The 21,338-nt window shown below is 40.2% G+C and overlaps 1 protein-coding gene and 1 long non-coding RNA gene across 5 annotated transcripts in view; one reads left to right on the top strand and one right to left on the bottom strand.

Moving 5' to 3' along the window:
• LOC118256889 (uncharacterized) overlaps positions 1 to 16,249 on the top strand; it is a 33,841-nt gene extending 17,592 nt beyond the window's left edge. The window contains exons 3-4 of the long non-coding RNA XR_004781375.2: positions 10,147 to 10,367; positions 11,804 to 16,249. This is a non-coding gene — a long non-coding RNA (uncharacterized LOC118256889). The remainder of the gene's footprint in view (positions 1 to 10,146; positions 10,368 to 11,803) is intronic.
• Positions 1 to 21,338, bottom strand: part of NRG1 (neuregulin 1) — a 178,698-nt gene that overhangs the window by 8,035 nt on the left and 149,325 nt on the right. Inside the window, exons 3-5 of one of the 4 annotated variants that reach the window (XM_035564246.2) lie at positions 15,720 to 15,787; positions 8,591 to 8,614; positions 3,224 to 3,326 (exon numbers count right to left, since the gene is read on the bottom strand). In XM_035564246.2, the coding sequence (XP_035420139.1) occupies positions 3,224 to 3,326; positions 8,591 to 8,614; positions 15,720 to 15,787 (195 nt within the window). Of the gene's footprint in view, positions 1 to 3,223; positions 3,327 to 8,590; positions 8,615 to 15,009; positions 15,069 to 15,719; positions 15,788 to 21,338 lie in introns of all 4 variants that reach the window. The other 3 variants (XM_035564247.2, XM_035564250.2, XM_035564249.2) reach the window with 3 other exon arrangements.

Below are 21,338 nucleotides of genomic sequence, written 5' to 3'. Positions count from 1 at the left end.
GGAGAAGCTCTTTGCTGCACTCTGAAGGGAAGGAGGAGAGATTTTAACACCGACACCTTTGCTACCCTCCCCATGGCCATAGTCAGGTTTCCAGAAGTCTTCCAGGTCTCATTTCTCTGCTCTCCACAGGGAGCTGCCACACTGCACAGGGTGGCCTAGACCTTGGGGCCTGCATGCAGCTGTTTGCAGGGGTGGTGTGTGCATACCTAACAGCCTCCTTTCTGCTTCCTCTCTGGTGTGGCCTTTGTTTCACAGGCAGGCCAAGGTGCCTATCAGGGGCAAAATTTAACAGCATTGCTAGGATTGGGACTTTTTGTGATCCTGCAGCTACGCACTTTTTGTGGGATTTACCCCACTTACCCCAACGGTGTGCTCCAAACATAAACTTGTTAAAGACGTTAAGGGTGCAGAGGAAGCCCCAGAAATAATACAACGAGAGAGGCTATGTGAGGTATCACTAAGACTGCAGCCATCCTGGCAGCTCTGGAGGGTTTCATTACAGCAACATCAGATAAACTGGAACCCAGTGATTAGCAGATGGATGCCAGTTAATGCATTCAGGAGAACCCTCCATCTTCTGTACTAATGTCACAGTCTCTAGCTGACTCAGACACTTATATTGTGCCCCATCATCAGCTGATCCTTCCCATTTGCTAACTGTTCCAGTTCTCCTCAAGAGAACTTTTCAGGAGAGAATTATCAGCTGTCAATGACAAAATCTGCAGCATACTACGACTGGGTGCTGCAAAGGCCATGCAGAATGCACTAAATGGAACACCAAAATAAATAAGCAGGGAGCGTGCTATTCAATTTCAGGCTTAATTTATCAATATTCCCCAGTTTTGCCTGATTATATTGGAGAACTTCCACCTTCCTGCCACAGAATCCAGGGAAGTGAAGGGAGGATGCAGGCTCCATCACACTGCAGCGTGCATATGACCTTGGCTGTGGCAAGAGCTGAAACACACACAACTCCCTAAGCTGTATGCAGAAGTGCAGATATTTTTGGCAGGATAGGATGCTGTACGACATAACCGTTTTCAATCATGTTTTGAACTCAAGGGGACAATTTCAAGCTTTCCAAAAAGGAGAGGGGATGGAAAACAATATGTTGAAGCTTGATAGCCAGGGAAGCTTAAAGAAAAAGAAGACATGACTTGACATACTGCATTTTAAGTATTTTGTGTGCATATATGGGCCTGGATAGTGGAAGACACCTAATTTATGTCACTCCATATAAATGGTGCAAGCAGACGCAACTGTCTTGGAAATGCTCCTTTCTCAGCAGGACATGATCAGTGGTCCACTTGGGCTTTGTGCTTTGGAGATATCTAAGTCACAGCTACTCAGACATCATGTTAGAAAATGCAGGTAGTTAACTGGATGGAGAGTAGGGCAGGGAGATATCTGGGCAGCTACCCAAAAGCCAGTGTGGGCTGAGAAGAAGCACACAAAAATGTTTAACTTGATTTCACAGCACCTTTCAAGGTCCATTATATTGGAGCTGTGTTGGTGGGAACTGAGGATGACCCAAGCCCCTTTACTTGTTAGAGAAAGTGGGTTCTAGAAAGTTTGGATTCATCATCTGTGGGGCTGATATCCTGTCATTTGCTGCCTGGGAATCTGTCCCTATGAATCCGTATTACTTCCCACATTTAGTGATCAGTATATTTGCATTTTGCATGCTTCCACATGTGTCATTTTTACTCCGGTTAAAGGACACTGACTTAAAAAAAGAAGTTACTCTAGGAATGAGTACTGAGGAGAAAGAATAATGGGAATTGTAATGTGTGCTTCACTAATTCTGAGGAGCCTTTTCCGTAAAGTAAATGACTGGCAAATAAAGCACTTCTGAAACAAGACTCAGTGTCAAAAGATGTTGCCTTAGCATTTGATCAGCAGCATCTCTTGCAAGGAGACCTACAAGATCTAAGCCATTTCATTTTATTTGATATGTTCTCCTAATACTGTTCCAGGATTTTGCTGGGTTTCTGGGTTTTCTCCTACCAGGAGGATAAAGCATGCGGGGAACATCTCATAGATAGCAGTCTGGCATCACTGCTGCATTTGGAGGGCCACAAACTGGCAGCTCACTTTCACTCTTGCCAGCTGTATTTGAAAACAATTCACTTTTGGCTAGCAATGATTGCTGATATCTGGGACGAACTGTGGCAAAGCATCCATACTCCTGGTGTATTTTGAGGGCATTTTATACAGAAAACTGTACTTAAAAACCCTGACTAAATGTTTATTTAAATTCATGAGGAAGCCTTAGCTGATTTCAATGATATTTGGATCAGGACAGATGTTGTTTATCTGCCCTAGTTTGACCGTTGTCATTTCTAAAAAGAATAATTGATCTGACTCTTTATTAGTGTTCAGTGGTTCCCAGCTCCCAGCTGACCATTGGCACAAAGGTTGTGGGTAGGAGCCATGTGAGTGTGTGTGGCTGGACTGTCACTGAGGGGGCAAATGACCCCCTCCCTGCTTTTAACACATCCATTATTGGTGGAGCTTGCAAGGAAAACCAACAACCGAACTGCTGATCAGGCCCTGCAACAGTAAATCTACAGGTTTATACAAATGTAGAAGATTTATGATAAGGGTTTTCTGTGTTTTGGTGGGGAGATTTATAAGAGCAGCCAGAAGTTTCGGCAGCACAAATCCTGCTGATGTTCAATATAATTTATGGCCCAGAATGCCTCATGCATGTTTGAGAGTCACCCCCAGTAATTTACAAAGGCTCAGAGAATGCATTAAAGTGCCTACTTTTGCATTGGGAGTACTTTCACATTCAGTTCTTTGGCCTTTGACGTTTACTAACTTTTAACACTGTTAATCTTGTTCTCAAGTATAAACAAACTAAGCTGATCCTTAAAATTTACTGCTGGGTAGCAACATGATTCCACTGATGGGGTTTGTTCCCATCCAGCTAGGAAAATCATAAATGTGTGATAAATGAATTGCAAGTCGGTAAAATTTGCTTGAGTTACATATAAATGGTGAGAAACCTCTCAGATACCCGTCTTATTTTTGCACTTATTGACATGGAGACCTGCACCCGCCTTGCTTGACCATAGTAACTTGACCACAGGGTTGTCTCTTCAGTTCAGCTCTGGAGAAACCCCGTTAACAACCAAATGCTCAGAGAAGTAGAAGCTACAGTCAACTGGGAAGGCCCTGACAGACAATCACAGATATAAAATAGAAGAGAAAAGTTTACTTGGTTTTGCAGTAGGCCACCACACACATGATGCCAACTACTAGAAGAGCAATGCAAATGCCAGTTATGGTCAGCACCCGTTTCTGGTACAGTTCCTCAGCTTCTAGAAAGGGACAAAAACAGAGAAGGTCACAACATGGAGGATAGCTAGGCAAGGTGCACACAGTCCACAGCTGGCATGCTACATACCACTGCACAGATTCACACAGCCACACCAAAACACAGCCACCACACTTCAGGCAAAATCATTATTGACTGCAAGGAGAACAGGACTACACCATAAGCTCTAAACAGAGTACCGAGGACGAGTGATCATCCGTACAATTACAGTCAAAAGTAATCTCTTTTTGTTTAAGTCAGCAAGAATAATATCCAAGAAAAAAACTTCACAATTGACAAACACTCAGCATTTGCTGGAAATAAAAGTGCAACACACTAAGGTAATAACATAAATTTGCAAATGCTTTGGAAGTTTTTCTCTGCAAAGACAGCTGGAATGAAAGCCAACTTTATAAATCTTTTAGATAAATGTATTTTCTTGATTTTATTATCTTTTTTTTTTTTTTGACTGTTTTCATATCCAATGTCCCTCTGCCCCCATGCCAACTTGTATCTCAGTTGTCTTTGCAGGAAAGATTTCAAAATACCCTTCTACATTTGAAACATGAGCTTGGCTTGTAAACATATTACCAATGGAAATGAACACAGGTTTTGAGCTCTGGTCGTGAAGTTCAGACTGTTTCTCCAGTGCACCTCAAAAAACACAGCAATATCAGTAACTAGTAGTGCGTTGTATCAGAGAAATTCTTGGTTTTCACTTGCATCTTTTTATGTCTAGCTAAGGAACTCTGCTCTATCTAGAGTGGCAACTTGCTCTGTGATGAGAACTTGCCTGCTGATCTCATTCATGAGAGATATTTTACTATTATAAAGACGTTAGTAGCACCAGTAATGTTTGGATTGGAACTACCCTTGCATTCCAGCCTCAATCACTCTTGGCAGAGAGCATCAGTGTGTGTTGTACTTGGGAAACGTTACGTAAGGAGTGCTGAAATGGAGACACACATTCTGTGTTGACAGAAGAGGTAGCTTTTATGAATGTGGATTTGCATTCCTGTTTTTAGGACAAAAATGGGTCTCTGTCTTGTTTTTTTCTCAAGTTTTGTTTTTGATTTAGCAGACAGTCCCGAAAGCTTGCTCTGGGGGATCTGGACCAGAGGGTGGCATTAGGTCAGTCTGCAGTATCGAGCGCAGTTGGAATACCAACAGGTGATTAAAAGTAAGTCAATGAATAAAAGCTGCACAGGTCCGCAGTGCCTCAGGAATAAATGTCAGCATTATTACTGACAAGAGGGTCTTACAAAAACATAAAAGGCCTGTGGGGCAATTCACGAGGCGATATAGAGAATCACCTCCTCGTTGTGGTCCCTCACATGTGTCATAAGTCTCTGTCCAAGCTCAGGGTCTCTAAAATGCTGGACTGAAAGGAGCTTTGAGGAGGCCAGGGGAGAAATCAGAATGGAATACATCCTCTCACCTCAGTAATGAAAAAAGTACCAGCACAAAAGGTACTTCTGTCAGTTATGGAGGAAACCCTCCCCACTAAGGAGGGAGCATTTATTTCTCTCAAGTGTTTCCCGGGCTTACTTAGTTCAGTTTTAAAATTGCTGTGGGCACCAAGGTGCACAGAGGTGTGCCTGAGACTGCAATTTGTGCCACCTTGCAGGACCTCACTTAAATTTGTCTCCATGATAAGTCTTCCCAGCTTGTGGGAGACAAAATGTGATCGTCCGAATCCACACCTACTTTGTTCCCCAGGAAAGAAGGGAAGCAAAAAGGACTGAGACTCTGAGAAGGATCAGCATGGGATTAAAACCCTGGAATTTGTGGGGAGTGATGGGTATTGGGGAAATAAAGGTGGTTGCTCTCTGTCCTAGGTGGTGGGATTGCTGAAGCTATTGCTTCAGAAATGTGGTTTCAATCACTGTAATTCACTTATCTAAATAATTGTTAATTAATTTAATAAATGTTTTGGCCAACTGTTGATAGATGGCTAGGTGCCAGTGCAGACACGACCCAATATCCAGTGCTGAGATTTGCAAAATATCAGTAGGGCATTAGCACTTTGAGGTTTTCCAGCCTCAACGCAGCTACTCACTGCCCAAGATTCAGGACAGATGTCAAATCTTACATGTTACAAATCACGAAGCAAGAAGAAATCTTAATTTCTCTGATACAATCCACCTTATCATGGAAATAATTCTTCCTACAAGCCAAACCCACTGTAAACAAAAACACCAGCAAACAGGTCATGAGCACTCTCAGACAAAATTAATAGCACTGATTATTTACAAGGGGGAGGGGAGAAGAAGTGAGTTTGGTAAAACTAGGATGCTGCAAAAACGTATTAAAGAAAACAAAACAAACAAACCTCCAAGAACAGGAAGTCAAAAAAGGGAAGGAAGGAAAGGATGAAACTCCAAACCAAACCAGGACAAAGAGAAAAAGAGGAAGGTGAAAAACAGGGAAAAATGAGGTTAAAGGGTTGAGAAATCAACTGCAGGCCTGGCACAGCATGCTTGATACTGGAAAAAACATAGTGAAGAAATGCTTGGGGACAAAAAGAACAAGGCTGAAGCAGAGTCTGAAGGGATTTCTCATACAGCATAACTCCTTGCCTAGGCTAGTTAGTGGCACTTGATCCCCTTCCCATTTATGCCCCTTCTAAAAGCGCTTATTAGTTAGCCATGAAAATGGTGTATTACGAATGTCACAGGAAACAGGAGAATTGTGCTAAGCAATTTAGGGGCAAATTTGAAATGCTTTGAATCTACTTTTTTTTTTTTTTTTTGATCATGCTGTCAGCTGTTAGCTTGTGAAAGCAAAATGAATTAAATATGTATCAACCCATTTTCCTTGGGTGGGAAGGGAAAGGAGGAGGAGGAGGACTAAGTAACAGTGGAAACTGTGCTTGGTCGTTTATACTGAGGAAAAACTGCAAAAACTGCACTGACTCAGGAGGGTTATTGTAGGCTGGTGTTGTTGCAGATGAGCCTGGCAGCAAAGTGGTGATTGCCTTGCTAGTGCTGTCAGAGGGTTGAAGCTTGCTACACACATGTGGGACTCTCCTGGGCTTGCATGCAATGAGGGCGCAGCAACAGAACCCGGCTGTGGGTAAAGCTGTGAGCGATGCTTCTCACACTGGCACATCCGTGGGTTTGTAGGTCCTTAGGGGCATGGAAAGATACACACCAGGGCATGGTTTCATTAACCAAATCCCCTCCCACACCTTTCAGAATGAGGACCATCCAGCCTAATTTGATGCCCTCCCTAAACTCTGGGGAGAAGTGGCTCCCCAGGAGAGTCAACAGCTCCAGAGTGCCTGGCAGGGCTCAGGTTTCCCTGGGGGCACAGAGGGGTCTGGAGCAGTGGCACCCCCAGCCTAGTGGCCTGAGCAGTGGGTCTGGACTAGAGGATGGGGTTTTGACCCAGGAACCAGCAAGCTCCCACTAAAAATTCACCACACTTCAGGCTGATGGGTGGTAGGGGATGGGGAACAGGGGTCCCAGCCGTGGCTCTGCAGTGGCAGGGACTTTGGAGACAGCTATGTAGGGAGGATGTGGCACACCAGTGCCTCTCCTACAGGGAATCTCACTCCCAAACTCCTTCCTGGGGAATACCAGAGGTGCCTTAGGAGGCTGCATGGCCCTGAAACCCCATGGAGTGGGCACGCTGGCTGGTGCAGTGCACACAGAGCTGGTTGATGATGCCCAGCACAGAAATACAGGCTGCCTTGGAAGTGCTCATCACACTAGCTCAGAGAAACTAACAGGTGCCTTGGGAAAAAGCCCACAGAGGAATGTATGTGCAGTGAGAATTTAGAATTGCTTTTGGTCAATTAAGTATAAAAATTCTGTAAATAAATATATTTCCCTACATAATGTTAGGAAAATCTAAACAACATTTGGACTCACTTATCCTTGTCAGTCCCTTCCAACTTGGAATATTCTATGATTCTGTGGTTCTACGACTCTAAGATATTAAATCCCTCTATATGCAGCCCTTCAAACATGCACATTATGCAATTAATTTCACATCACCCTAATTTATATGTAATTGATAATAAACGTGGTCTTAAATTTGCTCTATTTTAAAGCTTTCCTTCTTAAAGGTCTCTGTCACTTTTTGAAATAATGTGGTTCCAAGAGGTGGTTCCACTGATGTTATCTTAGATAGAAAGCAAAATTTGCAAGTCAGTTTTTTTTCTAAGGATTTTAATATAATTTCTCATATGTTAATGTAGCCATATATCTTCTAATAAAACCTAGTTTTTATGACTGAGAATTAATATTATCTTGTGATACTAATAACAATAAACTGGGTTGTGATAGATTTTCTAAATTTAGATTTGTAATGGATTTTCCACAGTTCACAGCTTAAGCTAATGACATTTTTTGTGCGCATTTTTAATAAGAACATGAACTAAAACTGTATGAAAAACATCAGTTGCTAGAATAAAAATCAGTTGCCAGAATAAGAATGACTTGAATTTGAAGTTAGCCTATTAAAGAGGTACGTTATTAAAAGATTACTAAACATTAGTTGGGTAAGTAGTCTCTTCATGAAGAGGACTTAAAGATCTGTTTCTATTATCTTAAGCTGTAGCATAAAAAAACTATCCACTGCCAACGTTCTTGGACAGGTGCAATTATTGAGTTTGTTATTATAAGTACTGAACACATTTGCTGACTCAAGGACCTAGAGTCTTCCTGTCAACATGTATTTATGTTCCTAAATAACTTTCATTTCAGTGCTAATTTACAGACCTAGAAAAAATGTATACATGCATATCATTTACAACTGTGTATATGCATCCTATTTACATACCTAGTTGTGGGTTTAGAGATAAAACTGTACTTGGAAACCAGAGCTCAAAGCTGTAAATTTGCAGAATTTTAAGTGGCTATAACAGCATATCCTTTTTTATAGACTAGTTAGTCACTTTGCTTAATGCTTTCGGCACTTCCAAAATTTGGCTACCCTAGAAGAACTTAGCAAAAGCAAATGTCAAAACTAGTCAAAATTACACATCAGAAAAAAATAAATGTACACTATGTTATGATTACTTCAGTGATTCCTAGACCTCCTTAGATGTGGAATATCCTACCAGTATCACCATTTTAGTGAGCCGATTGCTGCTAATATTTTGACAGGTTGTTGTTATAGCTGTATGATCCCTTCTAAAGCATAAAGAAATTGGTTAGGAATTGAAAAGGGGAGGTGGAGAAAAAAAAAAAGGGGGAGGGGGAAGGGGGTTATCTCTCAGGCTCTAAAATCTGCAGGCTAAAAGGAATGATTGGTCCATACCCATAAATTCAATCCCAAGATGCTCTGCCAATGCAGAAAGTTGACAAAAAAAAAGAAAGAAAAAGGAAAAAGTTTCAGAAAAGAGCAATACACTGTACTCAAAAAACAAATCACATATGAGTATTATGGCTATTCTGTGTCTGCACATGAAACAGGCAAAGGTGCGTGTAGTTAAATGAGCAGTGCTTGAGAGCACCTCTGTGGGCTACATGACCAGAGCTTCTGTAAGGGTTACACACCAAAATATGTACGGGGTATCTGAACAGCCACAGTGCAGTGAACACAGCAGCAACCATTAACCCTTAAACATCTTACTGAGATGAAGGGGGCTATGGCTCAAGGATGCCACGTGAAATAGTCAGCCGTTTTCAGACCATGAGGGCACAGGGTGGCTTACAAGGAGTGGTGTCCTCCAGCAGAGGGGCTGTGCACTGCCCTCCCCTGTGGCCCTGCTCCTGTCCCTGTTGTGTGGCTCCTTGCTCTTGTCAGCTGCTACGTGACGGTGGCTAGGACCATGTTCTGAGCAGTGGGAGCCCATCTCAGCTTTGGGAACTGACTTCAGCAGGGCTCTCCTTTCCAGAAGATAAGGAGCCAGTCCCTTTCCCTTGCCTTCACCAGAATCACCCTCTGGCTGGCTGCATGCCCAGTGGGGGACAGGGGCTGATGCCATTTCCATCAGCTCACCTGCCAAAATTAGCACCCCCAGGCCCCAGCATTAGGGGAGAGGCAGAACAGAGATTCTCCCTCCAGCTGGTACCATTGGAGATCCTTCCCATAGGGTCAAATCCATAACCATGGCAGCTCTCACTTTCTTTGTCCTTGCATGATGCATAATTTAAATCCAACCCTAATTTTCTGACCAAATGGATTTTTATGTAGCTTGTACACATTGGGAATGCCAATTCTCTCCTGCCAATCAGTAACACTTAAGGGTTAAGTAAGTTGGAATCCACCCAGATCTCTTCCTAAAGAGACAGTTTTACATGCCTACATGAACACTGCTAATGATATACATTAGTTGCATAGAAAGCTTGGTTAAGTCTTTGATAAAATGAATGACATGCCCATGCATATATATTGCTGGATTTATGCTTGCTTACAGGTAAAACTCCTAGCCTGGATGTAATTTAATTTTAGGGGAAGTCATTCATATCATGCAGTTTCTATTGCAAATAATCCAATGGGAAATTGGTACTTAAAATGGGAATATACTCTGGCTGAGAGCCCTAACAAGAAAACATGCTGAAGAAACATGCACCACTTATTCAAACCTAGCTAGCATATAGCTCGTATTTATCTTTGTTATTCCTAGCTACATTGCCTAGACATGATTAAAAGAAAGCAGAATATCCCAGCACTTTTCATTTTATAAACAGATCATCACTTTTGATCTTTTCCTATTTAACCCAATATTGTTGCATATTTATTAGATGTGATTACAGTGTGTATTTTTTTATTGAGTATTTGTCCAGGTGCTCTAAAGAGGAATGCAATTAATTATTTTTAACAACTCAGTTTTCATTCTATTAAAAGACTTTTTTTTTTTTTTTTGGCAGAGCATAACTGGAAGATATAATGCTTGGGATGTATTTTTTTCCCCCGAAGTGACTTACAGCTACAACTCATTGGAAATACTGGGATCTAGCATCTACAGAATAAGAATATGATGCCTGCAAATGCTGGAACAGGTTCTCTAGAGTTATATGCTACATTCATGAGAAGTGTGACACAGCTGCTAGGCACTCAAGATTTTGGGGTGGCCATCCTATAGAGTTAGGTGAGTGGGAGCATGGGGACACAGTACTGCCCAGTGAGGGACACAGTAGAGGTCTGTGTGGAAACCGTACACCTGACAGAGGGAACGACCCACTTGAATGAACTTCATGCAGCAGCAGAGAGCTCCAGGGAGACTAATTTCACTTTGGAAGCATCAAGCTGTAGTGTTTCTTAGGCCATTATTTAGTTGTCTTATTAAATGTGTTCTCTGGGTCATGGGACTTTCTGGAAAATCCTCTTAGTTAACTTGAATTGAAAAAAACCTAAAATCCCCCAAACTTGCACACACTAGAACCCCTAGTTGGCCAACTCTGCTTGAGTAGGATGTTCTTTCTTCCTGTGGCTTAGGATCCACTCTGGATCTTAGGTCTTGGTTCATTTCAGTGGTACTTAGGCTACAAAAGCAATTGTGAACATGCGATGTAAAGTCCTACGGCTCCTGCAAAAATATAATCCTACAACTAGATTGACTATCAGACTTCAGAAAATGTCCTTTCTTAATTATACTACTATATCATAGCAAATTTAGCATTTCATAATTATTAACTGAGAGTTTATAGTGAAAAAACAGTCTTCCTTAACCTTGGGCAGAAGATAGACAACAACATTTTTCAAATCTTTTTGTGTCATTCAGGAGTCTTGGTCTGAGCACATTAAAAGCACAATTTAGGGTGCTGAAAATGAAAATTTCACTAAGATTACCTCATACCCTTGCAGAGATGTGACCATTTGAGAAATATAGAGAAACTGAGAAATAATGAACTAGCAGAATGGCTGGAAAATGTACTTACAAAGATCAGCATTTTATGTGGAAACACTGAAAAACTGCGGCTGTTAAGGTATAACAGCAGAGTTGTGGTCATCCCTCTAGAATATCATAGCTTTATTGAACTCTTGCCTGATTCCTCCTGTAATTTCTTAGCCAAGTACATTTTGAAAGTATGAGGAAAAGGCTATCTAAACAGACTTTTCCCTCTTGAAATTGTCCCTCTTGCTCACTAAAGATGGCAGATCTGAAATGGACACAAGTTAAACTGGTGTCCCACACTGAAATGCTTGCCTTCTGGAGTGCAGAGATCAAATCTGATTCACGCCTGAGGTTGCTCACAGTATGCCCAAGTTGTTCTATATTCACCATACATGTATAAAACTACTAGCCAATGAAGTAAGTGAGTCACTGAGACCTTTGGATGGGGTCCTTGGCCCATCTGGGATGTTTGGAAGGACAAAGAGTTTACCTGTGATTATGCTCTAGAGAAGTGTCTTCAACCTTTCATCAATCCAAGGCTCCTCCAGAGTTTCTTAGTCCAAGGATCGTTCTGCACAGTGTTGATATAAGAGCTCTCATGCATAGCTACATAAAAATTATCCTCCACTTTTAATGTTAATTCCTTACTTCTATTTTCCTCCATTTACTTTGCTTTCCTGTCTTCAAAGGAGTGAATGTGTGAACGCTGAAATAGAGCAGGTATATCTGCATGGAACAGATGTACATTTTTATGGACCACCTTCTGATATCTTACGGAACAAGAGTGGACCCACGAGCCTCAAAGCCTCTGCAGCAAAAAGCCAGATGGTGCTTTGGTATCTCCTGACACTTCTGGGTGCAGCATGAACTCCTGGCCAACAACCCTAACCTGCTTGTACATATTGCCTACTCTCTGTCTCTCACATCTGCCCTTCCTCTTTGGAAAAACTGGTTAGATTAAGGATATTGGGAAAACACCGGGTAGCAGGTGTGATAGCTGTGCTCAAGGAAAAGATGCTATAGGGTCTACCAGACAGGTGTACAGGATGTGCAAACTAGCACTGTTTGTTCTTAATTTTCATTTGTTCTGCAGCAGTGGGAAGCACCAGGGGATGAATTGTATAGATGTAGTGCTGAAGGTGACTGTGGTGGTGGGGACTCCAACAGCCATCACCTCTTGGCCACAACAGGTTGTTTTATGGTTTTGTGTGTTTGCAAAGCTGGAAGCCAATGGACAGTCAATGTAAATATGTACCTTCCAATAGGCTTCATCACCTAGCTATGCTGAAATTTCCACTGGCAAAAAGGAAAGACATTTCTTTGAAGGAAGTTTTCTTAAAATGGAGGTTCATCTGATTTCCTGTGTTCTTTTTCAACCCGTTTTTAGAGCATCATGATAACTGTATACTCCAGGGCTAATCGAATCACTGCCAATATAAACCAGTTAGCCTTGCACCCTGTTGGGGTGGGGGATTTGCAAAATGCTGACCATTGACCTCACTCTGACCTTGCAAAAGGACCTCAGCAAAACTTACAACTTCAGGACTCTTCAGGTCTCCAGGGCAGATTTATGAAGCTAGCTTTTTCTCAGCAATGAAGCCTGAAGATAGCAACAGCTCATCACACATTAGGCACACTTGGCACAGAAGCCCACTGAACCTTTCTTTTCAAATGAAAAAAGACCCTTCTAAAATCAGTTACAATTAGATATCACTGTATAGTTCACATTTACACTTTTGTTTCCTATGGCACTTACGTTCTTTAACACTGTGATTTGCTCTGTAGTTTGCAAAAGCTTCATCAACAGAGCTAAATTAAATTAATTACCTGCAACACTTGGTGCAAAATACGAGCTTGCCTTTCAGCCCCAAATACAACATTTGCCTGAAGAAAACTCCCATTGTTTTCTCCCCTCCCCCCTTTAAATGTATCCTTTTGACTGTGTTGGGTGTAATAATAAGAAGTCATACAAATGCTTCTTCATTGATTTTTCTGGTTAAATATAAATGTACCCTCACTGGACTCTTTCCAACAGTGTTGTTTTAATATCTGTAGCAACTTAAGAAACCTGATGTTATAATTCAGATGCACAGTAGGCTGAAGTCCTGGGGTCCGACTGCCATTGCCTGGGGTTCTCAAGAGTATGTAGCTGTGTGTTCTTCTGCCAGTGCATTTCAAAGAGAGGTGTACTGGTCTAGCGCAAGTGCTTATAGCTGAGCATAACACCTGCTGCGAGGCAAGGGCATCTATGCCTTTGTCATGGAGGCAACTTCAGGAAATCTCAGCTTGGTGTCTGCTACCTAAAGATGCCTTTAAAAATCCCAACCAGAGTTAGGAAACTAAAAAACTAACGAGGAGGGAAAACCCACCTCTCTCTCTCTCTCTGTGTTTTCCGGGTAGGAAAATTAATTTATGATTCACATATAATTCTACCATACTTTTCAGCATAAGTTCAGTAGCAATCAATGGATATTTTATTTTTATAGTACCTCCTTTTAAAATGTTTTTTCTAAGACAAGAAAAACATAACTGTACTTTTCATCACAATACAGAGAAAAGGCCATTTAAATCTAACACTTGGTAAACTTAAACACTGTAATAGCATAAAAAAATTCAAATTCATCATTACCAGAGATGTTTTAAAAATAACTCACACCAATAAAGCTTTTAAAACAGGAGGATAAAACACAGACTTGAATGCTGGAAGGTCTGGTCTCCAGTCAGCACCCTTGGGATTTACATGGGTAGCGTCTATGATGAGCAGTATGAATTATGTATGGGCATTTTTCAACCATCACTATAGGAAAGCCTATGCATCTCTTCAGGCTCCAAAATGTCCAGCATATGCTAACAGCTTTTTGTCCTATGTACTAATGGAAATTAAGCTAGCCTATAGACTCTGAAATACTTCCATGCTGGCAAGCAATCCCTCAGAAAAATAGTTCCTATAATACTGATCTTAGATCATAGTACATTCTGATGCCAGTGACAATTAATTATGAATAATAGTCATGAAATAAAATGTAAGATCTAAGCAATTTTCTTCGATGTTACCTTTGACTTTGTTATAGCCAATGAGACAATAAATATTCAGTGTGCTTTCTGTTTTTGCACTGACAATTAATAATAATTAACCCGTCCCTCCATGGGAAAGCTTCTAAGATGATCTGACTGCAGTGCTGATTCTCCCAGTGGTCTGACATAGATTGCTTTGTGTGCGCATGTGCGTGCTACATTTCTTTGGGCTATTAATCTGGCTTTGAAATACTTGATCTCTTGCACCTGTTACCCACAAATAAATACTTCAAGCCCCATTGTTGATTCCATTTTCCCTCCTTTTCTTTTTCTTTCTGTGCTCTCTTTGCTCTGAAACTTGGACAATGAGAAGAAAGAACACTTTGATCCTGTTTAGAATGTGCTCATTAGAAACAATGTAAGCACGTCAATTACCTTTAACTTGTTCCAAAAACAAAACTCATAGATAAACAGTTCATTTATGCATCCCTTTACTGAGGGAGCACTACCCTGTATTTAAAGACTTTTTTTTTCTTTTTTTTGTGGAAAATAAAATGTGAGACTTTCAAAATGCCGTTTTTGCACTTTTAGTGCTTGATGTCAGTGGGAAGTCCGTACCACACCATTCAGTGTTAATTTCACAGCGTTCCTAAGTCTTGCATTTCCCCATAACCTCAATGCCAAACAATCCAGGAGAGTACTGCAATTGCTTTTTGTTATCATTTTCATGCAACAAGCAGAGACGATCAATATTAGGCCTTAGGCAACAAATCTAGTTAAAGATTAAAAAAAAAAATTGGAGGAAAGATGCAGCGACAAGAAAGCAGCACCGACTGAGCATGCTTCTACTGCGGCACAGACAGAAAGGTAGTGGACGTACTGTAGAAGCTGGCCATTACGTAGTTTTGGCAGCGATCACCAGTAAATTCATTTGGGCACCTGAGAGGAAAAACAAACAAAAAAAATGGTAGAGAAAAAACAGAGAAAAGAGAAGAGGTGAATATATGCTAAGAAAGAAGCTCCTTCAGTGTGAACTGATATGACTTGGTGAGTTCACTTTCAGAAACCGAATCTCGGTTTAGTGTGTCAAAACACCTCAAGATATTGAGAGCAACTCATTTGCTCTATGGAAATGAACATGAAATTCCCCCCAGAAAAACCAGCCAAAACCAAACCAATCCAGATCAAAGTGTGTTTCGATATGTAAGAGAGAAAATCACCACTTCAAATTCACAAATTGCTTTTAGGATGCACTTTCCACAAGGCAGCGAGGACACAAGATCTGTACATCACTCATCTCCATGAGTTTGTTCTTTTAGAGTAGCACTTTACAGCAGTCTCCCAAACAAGAGAGCTGCCAGTGTGTGCAATAAATGCATCTGCAAACGGATGGAAAGATCAAAAATCACACAAATGAGAAACATTTTGGAGGTCAATAATGCCATGGTGTACAGATTTTACTTTTGAAAATCAGGTCTTAAATTAGTGTGTAAAGAGGCCGGTTCCAGCTGAACTGTGAAAACACCAAGTACTATTGATTTTGTTGCTGTAGTTGGGGAAGAAAGCAAAGTTCAGATTATTTTAACATACTTTCTTGGTTTTGGATTTTCATGGGCAGAGTTTCAGTACATCTTGCTCCAGTGAATCCAGGTTGGCACCTAAAGGGCAAAAACGTGATAAGCAATAGTACACCAAAACCACTGCACTAACAGACTGATATCTGCTGGCCTATGGAGATGGTAGTGCATTAAATGACCTCCTGGTTAGGTGTTAGTGAAAAATGACCAGAAAAGGGGCAAGAAAGTGTAATCTTTCTGGAAGATAGCACTTCACAAAATTTACTGCAAAAATCCACCAGAGAAAAAAATAGGAAGTCTTTTTGTTTGCCTGTTTTGAAAAAGAAGACCTAGCAAAAATGTGTATCAACTCATTGCTTATTCCACGTCATGAAGGGATCAGATTGAGTTTTTAAAATTTGCAATGTGCTGTATAACTGCGATTTATACTGTTGCAGTCATACAGAATCTATGAAAATACTATCATTTCCCTATTTCTGTAATGACAAGTCATGTTTTTGAGTAGTTTCCTTGAATGGGAGATAGTTAAAACAGCAATCACAGAAAAGCCAAAAAAAAATATATAATCCAAAAAGTGACGACAATGTGAAACACAAAGGCAGGAGGTATCTTTAACATGGCTGACAAAAGGAAAACGAGTCAGTCTAGCCAACAGGTAAGGCAATTGGGCAGAGGTGCTCTCAAAATTGGAAGCTCCGTAGCTGTCTGCCCTTTTATTTCATGTGGTCTTCTGTGCAGGTTGCCCCTTGGTCACAGTGAAGCAATTCCACTTCCATGTCTTACTTATCTTCCCTTATGCTGCTGGCTGTCAACTCTTCCTTCATCTTTGTTCTTGATTTTGAGGCAGAACTCAGCAGTTTACCCCCAAAATATTACCATAGCAATGCGATCTCCTGTACTTCTGATGCAAGTCTGAATGACTCTCCACCACATTAAAAATATAGACTTCAGTCTTCTTCCTTCTTCTGCTATGTGCTCTTACTCAACATATAGACTTTAATAATCTGCTAGCTACTTTCTTGAGTCCATCTCACTTTCATTGTCTGTCTTTCTGACAATTTCCATGAGCTTTGCCATGGTGCAAGAATCTCCCTCTCTTCTGCTGCTGATGATTGGGTGCTAACTTCCGTTTCAAACCACCTCACTATTTACTCTTCACAGGATGAAAAGCCTATTTATTTGCAAATGAAAGTTGTTCAGAACAATCCTCTGCCTCTTCTGTCCATCAGAATTGCCTTGTGAATTGAAATCGGGCCTGATCAGCAGATGACCATTGTCAGACAAACACTAGTATCTTGTTCAAATAAACCATGCAGGAATGACTTTGGTATAATGAGTTTACACTTGGTGTAGCAGAGTTTACTCTGGGTATCTGTAGATGATTCTTTGGAAGTGATTTCCTGTAATGATATATATTTGTTTATTAAGGAAGGGAGCCAATGTTCTTCAGAGCCAAGATCATACCTTTTGATAAGCACACAATGCAGAGAGATCCCAGTCTCCAGAGACACACTCAGTTGAGAAAAATGCAACAAGGATTAATTTTGTCATGAAAAGGTGATATTGCTGGCCGTGACAGAAGACTGGATTTTGATCTATGTTACTGATTAAGAATGAAAATGCTTTACCCCTTTGATTTCAGTTTTATTTTGTGCATCTCATTAAATATCTATCCTTGGAAAGCTGGCATTTGCATGTGCACCACCTTTCATTTCACAAGGATTTCTCCATCTTGTTCTTCAGGCCCAGCCCTTCACAACCTTAATAAGCATGGCGATTAAGTCTTGGGCTTTGCTCCCGCCACTGGCTGATGGTGTTTGCTTGTTCAGTCTGTGCTTGCTTTCAGATGTTGGTGCAGCTGTGGAGGTGCTGAAAAGAACTCAAGCCCTGGTGTAGAAAAGATTGAAATTGCTTCCAGACTAAGATGGGTCAGTCCCATTCAGATGGTGCTGAAAAGAGTTCAGATGTGCTTGTGCTTGTACTTACACCAAAACTATTGTCAACAAATGAACTACAGCATCTGCCACTGAGAACAGGTCCAGGGTGGGCCAGTGGAGACAAGAGATGAGATGAGCCTTCTTCTTATTATTTTGTATGAATGCTAAAGGCATTTCATAGCTCAGGTGTAAAATGCCACGTGGTTTCTGGAGTTCTTTGGCAGGTTGTTTCCTGTAGACAGTGCTCTTACAAACACTTGTAATGGTGTCATTTTGGAAACGTGTCCTACTCAAAATTTCCATATGTATTTTTTTTTAAGTTCATTACACCTGCAGTTTTCTATTAGGACACGAGCAAAAACTGGAGTCTGGCAAACCAGGGCAACAGTGATTCCTTACACAAATAGATGTTTGTATGACTACAGCCTTATAGTTTCCTTTTGGCCTAAAAAACAGACTAGTGAGATTACTTGTTATGCTATTAACTGGGTAGAATCAAAAAGAGGATAAAATCATTGCTTTTCTCTTCTACATTCAGTATTCAAAAGGTTCTGTATCTGTATGCGCTCAGAAGGCACTTCTCAGAAATTCAAATGCATTTCATCAGTGGTTTTTGGTGGGAAGGGAAAGGCTGAATGGATCAGAACGTCACAGTTACTTTTCATTCACTGCCTATAACCAGATATATTGCAGGGTAATTTCTTTTAAAGATTTATTTAGTAGGCCGTTTCATAGCTTATGTCAGAACTGGTATTTCCATTTTACCTTTTAAATGAGCAACTTCAGAGCTTTTGTTAGCTTTGTTGAAACAATTTTTCTCTTTTCACCATTTTCAAGAACTTTCTGTCAATTTCTATCCTATCAAAGCCTTTGAATGAAGATGGGGATAGCAACTGGCTATGTCATTAAAAAAATGTAATTCACTCTTTTCCTGTTAAGAAAGGCAGAAGCATTGGAGAGAATTATGTTCATCCAGTGAAAATTGGAAGTAAATTTATTTCTTCAGTAAGAGCAAAAGCAGTAGAAAAGATGATCTCTTCTAGTAAGGAATCAATTAGTCAGACCAGCAAGGCCTTCATGGTAGAATTCTTCAAAAGAACACTATAAAAGCATAACAGTTATTATATTCATATACATTTTTCTTCAGATAAGAAGGAAATGCTAGGGACTCTGGTCTTAATTTTACATTTATTGAAGAAGCTATATAATTTTTTGTCTTCAGTGGACTGGTGGACACATTTCCAACTGGACAGAAATGACATAAGAATTCAGTACAGCCAGTAACATTCACGCTTCCAAAGTCTGTCCCATTTTCCAAATGTGACTCATGTTCCTGTGAAATGTCTGAAGATTTTGCACATTAATTTACTTAGGTAGTCTCAAAGTTTCCTTTTTCATGTTTCACGTTTTGAGATTGTTTTGTTCAGCCTGGGACCATAATTAAAATAAATGTAGGAAACATACATGTAACCATAGATGTAACTGTACAATGCATTAGTAAGTCTTTTCACGTTTCTTGAGTATTTCACCAAGTTACCTCTTAAAAGCAAAGAATGTTCTTGAAGTTCACACCAGGAACCATGAGAACAAAATCAAATCCAGTCTGGATCATTATACTATGTATTTTACAACAGGATTTTTTTTGAATACACAGGTCTAGATTTTAACAGATTTTTTATTTTATTTTATTTTTTATTTTTTTTACAAAACCAGAGATACCACTTGGAAAATTCCATGGTTGTTGTGAATCTGAGTCATGGTTTTTTGGTTAGGGATAAAACAAATTTAGAACGACATGGCTCATGCTTTAGAAATTTTGTTTTTGCTTTCAACAGATGGACCATATGGAAAAATGTGAACTTGCTACTGAGGCAGAAATATGAAGAGCAAGTACCATATTTCAAGCATTCTGTTTCCACAAGCATGTTCTGAGGGAAGATTTATTTTCTCAGAACAATGAAGGCAATGTGTACTGGATAGATACTTATTTTAATTAACACTGGAATACTGGAATTAAATGTAGACATCTGTATTTTTAATGAAACGAGAACTGTATTTTGTCTTTTCAGTTTCCCAGCACACCCGCTTTCAAGTACTCACACTTTCATTTCTTATGTTGCTATATTGCATCTTGTTTTGCTACATAACACAAAGTTTCACTTCTGGCAAGTATTAGAGGGCATAGCAAAATGCCTGCGAAGTAGCAGGGTCCCTGACTGTCCACAGGATAAGAATCCTATTCCACTGCTTTACAGTAAATGAGATTCACCCTCTCTGATTTTACAGCTCTGATGCTTTTTCCAAATAGGTCTTGGGCCACCCAGAGAGAGGTACATCTGCCAAATTTGGGAATTGCTTTTTCTTTCAACTCCAGACACAGAATTAAGAGTTATTTCTTGTCTACAACAGAGAAAAAAAAATCTCCATTCCATTGAAATGTATCTGAGAAAATTAATTAAAAAAAATCTGGTAGATGCCAAACACTGCTGCCCTGTTTTTTTTTTCTTCTTTTTTTTTTTCTGCATAGTTTTTGGATAAGAAGTTAAAACAGGGAGGTAGGCAGGTAGGCCCTGGTACGTGCCCAGGAGTGTCATATCAGAATGCTCATCTTGTACTGCTGGTGTATAATGATCACGTAAATTTAACACAATTTTCTCTCTCTCCCATCCAGCCCACCAGAGCCAGCAATTTTTCCATATTCAATTTAGCTAAAAACAAATTGAAAATCAATGAAATATTCATCACTTTCTGCAATGGTGCAATCTGTGAAAAACCAAAGCAAAACAAAGCTCATAAAGTGCAGGTAACATCAATCTACAAAAAAGAAAACTCACAAAGCAGAACATTGTAGATTTTTTTTTTTTAACAACAGTGCCACACAGTCTATGACTTTCTTGCCTTATGAAAGTATCATAGACCTTCTGCTCACTCACACATCACAGCCTTCTTTACAAGTACTGTTATTTGATTTTTAGCCAGAGAAGACTGAAAACTTACGTAGTTACAGCAGACAACAGTTTCTGCTGAGCACTCTCTCGTCTGCATGAAAAAAACCCAACATCCTCACCAAAGTTCCTCCTTTCCACTCAGTCCTGCTAGATCCCAAAGATGTTTCCTAAGGCATTAAATGTCGAGTTCCCTCTGAAGTGAGAGAAGCAATACTGACTGATTTAACTCCAGAAGTAAATACTGCATGATGTGATACCATGCAGGAGGTGTACTCTGATGCCGTAGTTCTTAATGGCTGTTCTCCAAAATAAAGGACTATTGCAACAGCCTGCTACAGTGCAGGCCAGGACTTGAGAGAAGTGCACAAGCACAACACTTAAAACTAAACTCATGCTCATATGTCTTCCTGAATCAAAGATCCTCAAATGAAATAGTAACCTCTACCAATTGCCTTTACATTCATTGCTTTTTATGCATTTGACACCACAGCAAAAAATCCAGCTGAGAATCCATTCTGGTCAGAAAGTGTTTAGTTACTACAGCATACAATAAAAATAACCACATTTTGTCATGTAGAAAGGTCACTTATCCAATGCAGTTACCAACGCAGTTTTTTTGTTTGTTTTTTTCCCCATTTGTAATGTACTTACTTTACAGCACCTGTTTCATTATGTCTAATATAAGGCTTAAATTGTGTTACTTCATGCCATATAAACATCAATGAGGCTTGCTGTGCCGTTAACCTC

This window comes from Cygnus atratus, chromosome Z (assembly GCF_013377495.2).
Source record: "Cygnus atratus isolate AKBS03 ecotype Queensland, Australia chromosome Z, CAtr_DNAZoo_HiC_assembly, whole genome shotgun sequence".
NCBI lineage: Eukaryota > Metazoa > Chordata > Aves > Anseriformes > Anatidae > Cygnus > Cygnus atratus.
Note: the sequence above shows the minus strand (reverse complement) of the source record. Positions and strands in the feature narration are given on the sequence as shown.